Source organism: Mauremys mutica, chromosome 4 (assembly GCF_020497125.1).
Source record: "Mauremys mutica isolate MM-2020 ecotype Southern chromosome 4, ASM2049712v1, whole genome shotgun sequence".
Lineage (NCBI taxonomy): Eukaryota > Metazoa > Chordata > Testudines > Geoemydidae > Mauremys > Mauremys mutica.
The window spans coordinates 91,172,700-91,184,756 of record NC_059075.1 but is presented as its reverse complement, the minus strand read 5'-3'; the positions used below and the strand labels follow the sequence as shown (position 1 = coordinate 91,184,756).

The 12,057-nt window shown below is 41.0% G+C and overlaps 2 protein-coding genes across 23 annotated transcripts in view; one reads left to right on the top strand and one right to left on the bottom strand.

Annotated features, from left to right (window-relative positions):
- IMMP1L (inner mitochondrial membrane peptidase subunit 1) overlaps positions 1–5,772 on the top strand; it is a 77,395-nt gene extending 71,623 nt beyond the window's left edge. For 16 of the 18 annotated variants that reach the window (XR_006579207.1, XR_006579201.1, XR_006579202.1 and 13 more), the window contains 2 exons: positions 4,770–4,985; positions 5,591–5,772. Coding sequence is in view for 1 of the 18 variants with exons in the window: in XM_045016043.1 (XP_044871978.1) it covers positions 5,591–5,659 (69 nt within the window). In the remaining 17 variants the exon portion in view is untranslated. The remainder of the gene's footprint in view (positions 1–4,769; positions 4,986–5,590) is intronic. The other 2 variants (XR_006579206.1, XM_045016043.1) reach the window with 2 other exon arrangements.
- DNAJC24 (DnaJ heat shock protein family (Hsp40) member C24) overlaps positions 5,301–12,057 on the bottom strand; it is a 64,179-nt gene continuing 57,422 nt past the window's right edge. For all 5 annotated transcript variants that reach the window (XM_045016049.1, XM_045016046.1, XM_045016047.1 and 2 more), the window contains 2 exons: positions 10,294–10,362; positions 5,301–8,906 (listed from right to left, as the gene is read on the bottom strand). In XM_045016049.1, the coding sequence (XP_044871984.1) occupies positions 8,782–8,906; positions 10,294–10,362 (194 nt within the window). In that variant the 3' untranslated portion in view covers positions 5,301–8,781. The remainder of the gene's footprint in view (positions 8,907–10,293; positions 10,363–12,057) is intronic.

Here is a 12,057-nt window from a genome sequence, read left to right as displayed (position 1 = left end):
TCCTGCTGTGGACAAAGTGAAAGGTTGCTGGTCACCATTTGCCACATACCACAAAAAGGCCACATACTGCAATTCAGCACAACTGGCATATGTGCTCAGAAAAGACTCAACTCTTGTTAAAAAAATATTGTGTGTATTAATGCAGCTTAGAATTGTTAGGAGTGCATTTTCACTTTTCAGAGAACCTTGCAACTACTGACCATAATCAGTAATTGCTTACTAAACCTGAAATAACATTCCCCCCTCAGCTTTGTCTGACCTCTGTTCTTTATGGGTTATTAAAACATTTGCTATCAGTGTCTCCCTGGCACATTACAAGTTCTAGCTGTTCCATCCCTGAATGTTTGTCTTAACATGCATTTCTAGAGCATAGAACAATGATTATTCTAAACAGTGTAGTGATTTTGTGATATTGACAAATAACCACAAGGATAAGTTGGGTAGTGGTTGTGGCCTAAAGTTTGACCCAAACCTGCAAAATTACAAAGCTAGTTAATACATCACCCACTTAAAATTTATATGTAGCTAGTGAGCCCATTAAATTATTTTAGTGAGAATCTAGTGTTAGTCATCTTACTGAAAAATCTCCAGTCACTGTGACAAGATTAGAGAACTGCCACTTAGTATTATATTTTCTAGTTTGAGGTGGCCTTTTGCCAACTGATGATTATTAATGTTCTGCTGATGAGAATAAAGCATATGGTGTGTAACATGCAAGAATGAGTTAATAGTTTCCTAAAACAGTGTTTTGAAGTATAGAGATGTCTAACACTGCTATAGCTATAAATCAATGTACAGTAATCTGCATAACACCATAGTGTAGTTAGAGAGAATATTTCTTCTTTACTTTTAAAAAAGAATGAACAAAACTCAGTTGCTATCATTTATTTTTTTTAAATTATGCATGTCCTGAGCAATCATGACTGGTGTAAAGCAGGGGTAGGCAACCTATGGCACATGTGCCGAAGGCGGCACGCGAGCTGATTTCCAGTGGCACTCACACTGCCTGGGTCCTGGCCACCGGTCCAGGGGGCTCTGCATTTTAATTTAATTTTAAATGAAGCTTCTTAAACATTTAAAAAACCTTATTTACTTTACATACAACAAATTAGAGTGAATAAATGAAGACTCGGCACACCATTTCTGAAAGGCTGCCGACCCCTGGTGTAAAGTCACCTGTCTTCCATGTCAGACAGTCTGTACTGTGGGGGTATTCCACTTCTCCCTGCTGGCTGAAGGCAGAACAAAAGATTAACAGCCACCCTAGGGCCTGGAGTGCCTCACCATGGAGAACCCCAGACATCTTTGCCTCCACTCCTGGGCAGAAGGCAGACCAAGGATCTCCCCTTTGTAGCAGAGTCCTTCAGGACAGGACTATCAAAATCATCTGAACTCATGGAGAATTGATTTAAATCATTTTTTTAAACCCTCTATTGGCAGAGGGGTTTTGAGCCAGATTGCCTGCTAGAGCAAACCTGTTTTATCCTACTCTCATTCAGTGGGTCACCAATCCCAGAAAAAAAAACAGAAAAGCATTTCAGAACTATTTTCCAACTAAAGCAAAGGAAGAATTGTGTGTTCCATTATCCCCATTATTTGAAGAAGTAATCAAGGTTTAATGGGCTCCTAAGCAAAGCTAAGCTTCCTACACAGAAAAATGCAGCCCACAAGAAATCCACAGAGACTTCATATCTGGAAGAGGGAGATGGTCCCATTTCAATAGATCAAGAAACTTCAAATAGTGGTCTTCTGGAAGACCTGCATCAAACTATAAATCATCTACCTGACTCTTTGCCCAGCATCCAACACTACTACTTACCTTGGGATGGAATAGGGGGGAGAGGAGGAGGTTTCAGAAGTTTGTCCACTTACAGGAGACACCTACATCAGGCAGGTGAGTACTAGGGACAGTTCTACAGGGTTATGCTATTGAACTTATCAAATTCCTCAAAGACAATTTGAGAACAGAGAACTGTCCCAGAACAGAGAACAAATAAGTACCAAACAAAGCAAACATACATCTCAGCATTTGAGCCGTAGAATCAGGATCAGCAAGACATTCTGTGGTGTGTACTGTATTCTTTTCTGTCCCAAAGAGGAATAGGAACACAAGAGCCATCGTAGATCTTAAGTCTCTTAACAAATCCACCAGATCTCTCAAGTTTTGGATGGAAATCCTGAAGTCTGTCATTGCAGCTCTGTCACCCAAGATTTCATGACTTCAGCAGACTTTGAAAAGGCTTATCTTCGTGTGCCAATCAGGGATATTCACTGAAAATTTCTGTGCTCTGTTACAATTGGAAGCATTTTCAGGACAGGACTCTCTGTGGACTAGTGACTACCCCACAAGTTATCCCACAAGATTCAGGTGGACTTAGCAGCCATTGTCAGAAAGAGGATACACATGTATCTCTATCAGATTGTCCTTCAGGATCCACGGGAGACCTACAGGATCATGGGTTTCTGCAAACATAGAGAAGAGGCACTTCCAACCAAGGACTACTGCATTTAGGAATGATCCTGGATACCAAGGAGATTTCTAGGATTACTCTTACCATATAGAAAAGAAATTGTAACCAATCAGGATTAGAGAATCACTGATCTCAGGTCAGTCACATCCTCCCTCAAGTGATGGACTTATTCTTTGTGATTCCAACAGGAGTACCTGGTTTCAGAATCAGTAAGACTCACTATTACCAGCAATGCCACCCAGAGTAGTTCGAGGGACATGGCTCATTTTGGAGAAGAGGAATATGAAGTGGCTAGAGCTACGGGCCATCAACAGCCCCAGCATCAGCATCATACAGATACCATCAAAATGACCTATGTCCAGGAAGATTACTGATGAACCCAGGAAGCTGAGTAGCACATACCGCCTCTTCAGTCGCCTTGGAACCTGCATGGTGCATAATAAGCAAAAACTCCCCCTGCAAACCTCACAACCAGCATGTGGCAGCCGCAGGGGAGGCTTAGCCTTCCCTAGCCTATTATACCTGCTGCTCATGCGTGTGTCAGCCAACAAAGGAAGTCTTCCTCCCTCCATTAGGAAGCAATTAATCTACTGATTTGATCAGAGCATCATCTCCTATCTGAAAGCCATCCACATAAAGGAGGGAGCATGCAACAGCATGCTGATTCAGGAGGATGGACCTGGATGCAGGTGCAGAAAGGGGGAAGAAGAGTCTAAATCCTTGAACAGTTCAGGTGATGTAAAAAAAGTTAGGGGTTTAGACACAGAGCTCTTGACCCCGAGAGAAAACTGAAAAGAGGGTGAGACATTAACCAGACCAGGAGACAAGAACCAGAAGGGGAAGCAATAGGCTCATAAGGCTTATTTTACAACTTTCCTCCTGTATCTCTACTGGCAAGGGCAGTAAATAAAGATTCTAAAGGAGCAATCCACAGTGGGCCTGATCACCCCTCACTGGTCCTGCAATCTGTGGGTCTTGGACTTGATAAACCCTCTTTGAAATTACCAACCTGGGAAGGAAGTCTAAGCCAGGAACTGATCCAGAACCCAAAACTGCTGCTAGAACGAAGCGTGGAAACTGAAAGGGGAGAACTGAGGTGTCTGGGATACTCAGTTGGGTGTCCTCTTCCGGCATCACAAAAAGTGTCTGCCAACAAAATATTCAATCACTTGACCCAAACTCCAGTACTGACGCTACAAAAGACACATTAATATCCTTTACTTTGTCTGTCTTGGTATCTCAGAGGTCCTAAGGATGGGTGGGCTAAGGGTATCAAGCCCAATAAAGGTCGCTGTCACAGGAAGTGTTTTGAATAGTAAGGAATCTAAGATTTCTAGTTAGCACCACACTTCGTTAGTCCTCCTGTGGTACATAGCTTCCTGTCCTGAAGTCTTAACAAAACAAACATTTGAACCACTACATTGTTTTGACCTACTTTATCTCTCAAAATGGGTCTTAGGAGCAGTCACCCCCCTTTTAGCTGAGATATCAGAACTCAGAGCATTGTCTGTGAAGGCTTATGTATGCATTTTCCATAAGGACAAAATGATTCTTTGGATGGACTCATAATTTAGTCCAAAAGAAAACACATTTCCACAGGTTGCAAGAACCAGCTTTGCCTTCTTTCTGCTCCAGTCCTAGGCTCCCGAACGAGACTGAATGGTATGAAAGGAATATAAGCAGAGTACTTTGCACTTATATCACTCTTCAGCTAAAAGGCAGGCCTCTAAATCCTTTACTGAAGCTTATAGAGCATCTGGAGCAAATCCACCGGAGAACCTCACAGCTTATTCCAAGGAGTTCAGCAACTTATTGGGCAGAAAGGTCTGGTGCTTAATGTGCAATCTGTAAGGCAGCTATATGGACATCAGTGCACCTGTTCATGAAGCATTACAGCATTGATGTCTCTTCTTCCTTCAATGCAGCATTCAGGAGAAGGGTACTGCAAAATATGCTGCCCCGGCAGTAACCCAAGACCAGTTCCCGTGTAAACAATTTGAATTGCCCCCTCTTCCCCAAAGTTGAGTATGCTTTCCACTCCCCACAATATGGACTGTCTGACACAAGGGTGGGGGTAGGATGTGGTGAGAAAGGAAAACTTCCTCTTTACTTGTGAATTTTCTTTCTAATACTCTCCATGTCCAACATTCTGGCCCACCCAGCGTAGATTCATTTGTCTGAGAACTGAAGTTGTTTTTCTCCGCTATCTCAGATTATAAGCTTCCTAAGGCTGTGTTATGAGGTTCATATGTCCAAGTTAGGTGACGTATACTAATATATTCAGTAAATATTTTTCAGTTTTGGAAGCAATCACTCTCGGTTCCCCACAGAAGGGTGGTCCTGGTCCCAGGCTGGCTGTCAATCTTTGTTCTGCCTCCAGCCAGCAGGAAGAATTACTACGATATTACCCTATAATACAGACTGTCAGATATGGAGGGTATTAAAAAGAAGATTGAGAAGTAAGAAGGAAATGTTCCTATTGCGGTATCCTCATCTCAACTAAAGAATTAAAAGGTGATAAGTGTAAAGTGTGTGTGTGTATATATAACAGGACAGAGTATGGAAATACAATATAATTCCACTTATCCACATTCTGTTTTCGAATAATCCTACTTATCTGAAACCACACATCTTTCTCATTTAGCTCTGTTAGTTAATCACCCGCTAGTAACGTCTCGATTAGGCTTATCACTAATCGATGGCTTTATACCTGTATAGTGGTTCTGAGGCGATACTTGCAGTTACTGAGACTGAATCCAGTTTCAACAGCAACTGACAATGTCTGTGTGTCAGGTTGTGATTAATCAGTTTTTTTAAAAAAGAGAATTCAGTCCACAGCAGTTTATTAAAACACCAAAAATATATTAAACTTAATAAAGTTGGGTTATTTTACTCTTTTATAAAGTACAAAGTCTTAAGCAAACATCAGCATTACTCCCTTTATTCCCCACATTTCTCCATCAGTGAAACTGAACCACAAAATAGCACTCTGTTTATCTGGTCAGTTACCTGAAACTTTCTTATGTCGCTCAGGGTATTTGGATAAATGGGTGTGTGCAATATTGAAATTAGAGTTTTAATCAATGATCAAGTAACTTTTACCATATTTCATTTTACAGATATGGCCTCTGAATGATTTTGGATTTCTGCGTGCTAGCCCCAATGGTCACAGATTTTTGGATGATTAAGAGAACTAATAAGTGAATTCTGCCAGTTTACTTAACTGTCTTACAATGCTTTAATAGCTTTTTTTACTGATTGAATGAAACGATGTATTTACAATAAATTAAACATTATGTGACTTTTTGAGCTTAAGTCTCACTTTATTAACATCTAGAATAAAACATATGCTGAAGTCAGTTATGGAAATTAAATGCTGTTGTAATTACAGAATAAGTTATTCAGCTTTCTTTAACCATTCATGGTGAGTCCCTTTACACACAAGAAAGTGTCTTATACTATAAGGGCTAGACCCTTACAGGAGATTTTGGCTCAGCATCACAATGCCTAATTTTAGGTACCCAGTCTCCCTATACAATGCATGGGGAGAGCTAAGCACCTAAGAATGGTATTAACAGAAGGCAGCAAGCTGAGTCAGGAGGCTACCCAAACTAAGCAGAACAAAATACTAAGGAGAGTGGTGGGGCATAAGCAGCAGCAGATTCACATGGCTCTGATGTAGCTTTGGTGGCACATAGAATGGACTTCCATCTTGAATGGTCCCTTGCAAGTTTTCTTCCTTCAGCAAGAGTCAGGCTGGGAAGATTTAGGCTTCTTAAATCCCTCAAAATAGTATCTTCCAACTTCATTCATGGTTGGCTTCATGCTCTGCTTTCTTCAACCTCAGCTCTATTAATCTTCTGTAAAAGTGTACCTCCTTTTTCACATTGGACATGACCCCACCATTGGTGCTAACTTTTGCAACTTGCCAGGATCATCTAGTTTGTTGCAAAAGTAAGGGATTTTAAGAATATGCCGTAACTTTTGACACTAAAAACTGTCTAGTATTCTCTTTCAGTTGTTTTTAATGGCCATGTTTCTCCTCCATACAACAGAGTTATCATCACTACTGCATTGAACTCTTAATTGTAACACACATATCCTGCTGCCCAAATAGAGGGCTCTGAAGATGGTGAAATGCAGTTAATTTAAAACCAATCTAACATATGACTTCTTTGGATACAGCACTTCCTGTTGTCAACTGACTACCCAAATGGATAAAACTATTCACCTATTCAGTGTCATTGACATCAACTTGCTGCACTGGCAGTTCCTTTGTTTCCATTTTACAGGAGGCATGCAAGGCTTTGGTTTTATAACCATTAATCTGAAGTCCCATAGATTCTGCAGTTGTTTGCAGTTCTTCCAGCATTAGCTGGTCAATACCAGGTAAGGCAATATCATCCAAACACTTGAGATCCTCAGAAAATGAATCTTTAAGTTTCCCACCTCCTATATTGTCCCCAATCAGATAGTCTATTAGAACATTAAATAATAATGCAGGTGAGAGCACATCCCTGTCATATGCCGATTCTATTAAAAATCAGTCTGTAATACAGCCATTGACCCTCACACAGCTAAATGTACCAGTTTCTCTGTTAGATACTTTATGTCCTCAGACACCCCATGCAGTCATTTTTCAGTAACATTCCACAGAACATATACAGCATGAGTTGCCCTGCCCCTCAAGGGTAGCTGGGCACCCATCTTCACTAGGGATTCACAGCCATAAGTGAGAGTTTAAGCCAGGTCAGGCTTTTCTCATAAAAAAAATTAAGTAGCGATGATGGCCATTATTAATTGGGCCAGAGAGAGTGACTCTATAGCTCAGTGGTTAGGATATTCATCTGTGAGACCCAGGTTCCAGTCTATTTAAGTAGAACAGCATCAACAGGAGAGACTCATTCACAATACCCTATAACCTGGTGATTGGGATACTCATCTAGGATGGGATAGACCTGGGTGCAAGTCCTTGCTCCAGATCAAGCACAGTGGGGACCTAAACCCAGATCACTCAGATCCCAGGTGAGTGTTCAGCTACTGGGTATTGGGAGACTGCTATACCCACCCTGTTTTATGTGGGGTCCAATCAAGTAGGCATGCTCTTAGGCAGACTCTAAGAACACCTACCAAATCAGAGCCTGAGTAGCTCAGCGGTGTCAGGACTTAGGTGGCTTTGTACTTGTCCACTCACAGAAATGTAGGCACGTTGGGGATTTCACCACTGGCAACCTAGGCACCTAGAGATTTTAGCCACATGCCGGGTTAGGCAGCAGCTGAGCAGGGGCTTTGAGGATCTAGATTTTTGACTTGGTGCCTAAATCCTACTGTGGACCTACGCTCAAGTTTCCATTAATAAAATATTACAAATGTAGTTAAATTAAAAGTCCAAATGACTTAAACAAAGCTATGATTGCAAAGCTGTTTCTTGGACACAAGTCACCATGCAAATTCTTGAGGTGGCAGAACCACTCTGTGTATTAGCAACACTTTAAACAGCACATTTGCAGAAATGCAGTCCTTAATATGTGGGAGATGTCACTGAACTATTACATGGCCTTGATCTTATCTACTGAGTCAACTAACACGATATGTAGGAAAGAGGTAACAACTTTGTGCACATAAGCCCCTCAATTCAGTTGCATATGCATAATGTAAGATTGCTCAAAAAGCTTTGACCATTTTTTAAAAAGGCACAGGACCACTGTTTTGTACAGCAGCTGCTTCCTAGGAATTTTACCTTCCCTCCTTTTAACATATTAGGCTGATCTCCATTCTCTTCCAATTCCAGTAACAGTTTTGTTTTCAGAAAAATACTTCTCATGTTAAGTGTTTATAAGGTAACTTTTGTCATCTTTGATGGTAATGTGAGATTTAGCTACTCTGAAGGTAGTCCCCCAGCTACAACTGCTATAATCTTATGGAGAAAGGAGTGGCATCTAAACCAGAAAGCTCAGTGCTACTTCTACAAATGGAATGTAAATAAATTAATTAAATGATGAAAGCACTCAGTTTTCGGGCAGGAAAAGGACAGTTTTCAAATCCGTGAAAACAAACAGGACAAGCACCATTTTCACAGGACAGTTCAAATTCTATTAAGTACAGAAATGTGTCTAATTTGATTAACTGAACCACTTACAGCTCTTTTGTTTAAGGTCTTCTGGTTAAAACCTAAAATAGATTTAAGCCCTCCTTTTCAGCCCTGACAGTGTGCTAGCGCACCTTTTCCCTGAAACATTTACTAACAGAGTCTGTCCACTGACTATTCAGCTGAATGAAACCAACACGTGCAAGTGGAACAACTGTTATTTCATCGAAGGATCTCTATAATTAATGAACATGTGTCACAGCAAACCAAGGAAACCTCTTCAGCTTCATTTCTGGAGACCGTATACTTCCCACCACACCGGCATAAGCGTGTATAACATTCTTCATCTGTTGAAACAAACAATTTAAAAAAGAAAAATTGTTTGAAGCCATCATTACAAAGCTCCTTTTTAAGACTGAAATATGTAATCTTACTGTTGAACTAATGATGGAAGTTATACATTTGCAGAGTTTGTGAAGGACCTCCTATCACTTAGGAAAGGTAGAGCCTGAATACAACAGTTCCTTCAACAGTATTTAACCCTCAGATAGCTATATCTGTAACATAAAAGGCTAGTGTTTCATTGACTATGAGGTGCTCCCTGTGCCTAGCATTAATAAAAACAAACAATAATTATTAAATTTTAAAAAGTGTAACCCCACCAATGAAGTGGTGCTAGGAATCTGCAGAGAACCAGTGGTGAACTCTGAGCAAGGAGGGCTGGATTCTGAGAGAATGCCAAGAATCTTGGAGAAGTCTGGAAATCACTTATGTGAAAACAGATAGGATGTAAATACAGTTTTCTGTGATTAATAATTGGCCTCAGTAATGCAGGTTATGAAGATTCAAAAACAGTTCTGAAGTTAGGTTGGAGGAGACAGCGGAAGCATAAAGGAGAGGGCAAGTTACAGTTTCCATGATTTTTTAAAATAAAACGTCAAATGATAAAAAAACCCAAAATTATAATGAAATAGAGAGGTGAAGAATTGACAAAATGGAAATCTTATGTGTGAGAACAGCAAAGGATTCAAACCCACTTGCATCTCTGAGGAAGGAAGGGTTTTCTCTACCACTGAAAACAGCAAAGGGAACAAAACTATTGACTACCATGGAAAGCCAAGTGGCAATTCCAAATCTATATCTAGCAGCACTGAGGAAGGGCATTTGCACAACTTATAAAGATATGAGAGGATGAGACAGATGAGGAAAAAGTAAAAATATTGGGCAATGAAGAATAGAGCAGCAAAAATTAAATAAAGTCAAAATACAAGCAAAGAGAACAAACAAGCAAACAAAAAAAGAAGGGGGAGGAAGTAAATTTCAAAGGGAAAGACAAGCAACATACAGAAGTTTAGATAAATCAGAATAATAACATGTCAAACGAGATATAGAAAACTTAGCAAACATCTCCAGTCATCACAGTCAAGGCACATTAAAAAGCTCAGAGAGGCTCAAAGATTGAGGGCAAGTTTACACTACGGTGTTACATCGGTGCAGGTGCACCAATGCAGCTGCGCTCTCCTGCTGACATAGCCCTGGTATGGACTTGCATTGAAACTTGCATCGCAGGGAAGCATGAGGGGGAAGCTTTTTCAACCCCTGAGCTATGTAGATTAGATCAACTTAAGCGGTAGAGTAGACCAGCCATGAGGAAGCAGCCAGGATGACTCTAGCCAAGTCTATTAGCTATCCCATCCCGCCTCTCCCCAAATAAAAAAAGTGAAACATTCATACCCTTATTCCAGGACATGTCTTCAAGATAAATTTGAGCATCCACTGGCCATGTTTGCATTAGATCATCTTCTAAAAGAAAAGAAAGTAGTGATACATGTTCAGTTCTGATAAACTGAAGAGACAGAACTATTTGGTTTCTTACCTATACATTGGTAGTCCCATGTATACACCATTGACCAGTCAAGTCACTGGATGGCCCACTCATGAATGTGGTCAAAGAGGCATTTCTCTAAAATGGTTTTGGTGCCCATGTCTTTGTTATAAGGCTGGGAGTGACTCACAATACCCCAAAGATGCTTCCAAAAGCTTAAGAAAACATTGAAGGGCAGGATACTGATTTAAATAGGTCATACAGTCACCCCAAAGGATGGGAGGGAGGTTTAAATGGGCAAGCTTTCATTTTTAAGTTTAGCTACCATTGTGACAAGCATGATATAAATGCCCAGAATAACAGATGTAGCTACTTTTCTGGGGCCGAAATGCTAGGCCCCTGCTTACTCTTGGGCTTCTGAAAGGAGGCCTCAGAATTAACCTTCTTGTCTAGAGAGAGTCATAGTTTGCTGAGGTCCAGACATTCTTTTATGATATACAGGATCTATCCAAACAGTTTTAGAATGATAGTCCTGGCCTGTACCAAGTGAGATTTAGATGTTCTGATGCTCACAGATCCACATGTAGCAATGATGAAGCACAGCATGAAATGGAATGTAAAGCATGTAATGCAATTTGACACATCATATTGGAGGAACAAAGACCCTTAACTAGTTTTTATACTTTCCCAGCCTACTTAGATTTGATATATGCAGTTTGCTCAAGGCCTTTAGAGGTTACAACATAGGACATGGCCTGTCACAGAGCTGCAGCTAAAACAACATAATCCCTCTTAAATGGTGGATTTCAGATTCCTATTCAGTGAATAAGCCTGAGGCTCTTTTGAGTTTCAGGGTCTTTACATAACTTGGGCAAACGCATCTACTCGCCTTCCTATGGTCATATAGGTAGGTTTCTCTTCAGGGCACTGTATGACTTTGTGCATTTATATTATGTTCCTCAATGGAAACAGAGTATTTCACCATCCTCTGAAATGGAGGCCTCGGCCTATCCTTTTCCTCAGGACTTTTTGCCCTTCTATTTGGATGAGAGAAACTGAGGATAGCAGCTTAAAAAAAGACAGTGAAAGGGACTACTGAGGGAAGAATCCAGGGACTAAGGAAAAACTGCCCATGGAGAAGACATCATTGAGGTACATCAGGATACCATGGTGCAGGAAAATCTTTCCCAGGAGAGGGAGATAAAGCAGATCCAGGACCTGTGTGGAGCGTAAGTGCCCATGGTGGCTGTGCACTAGACACAGAGTGGACTCGGAGGGAAGGGAGAGAGGAAAATGTATGACTAGCAGGACCTGCTTGGCAGGAATATAAAGACTAAAGGCCACTGGCAGACATGACAAGGAGCAGGAAGACGACTATAGACAGTTAGGCACTAGTCAGGATTACGCCATTATTACTGAACGAGCATTGTTTCCTCCACTCAGTGGGTGCTTCAGTTAGCAGGCCTGCTACCTTTGGAAGGAAGAGGAGGGCAAAAAAGTGTTCCTATAGTGACACATGAGAGGCAGGGCAGGGCAGGCCTACTGGCTTCAGCACTTACTAAGAGAACCGTGTAAAGTCACTGCTATAAGGTGGTGTGCAGCCGATACTGTGGAAGTATCCCTCTGTCCTATATACTAGCCACCATATATACTTGGTGTGAAGGACATACAAA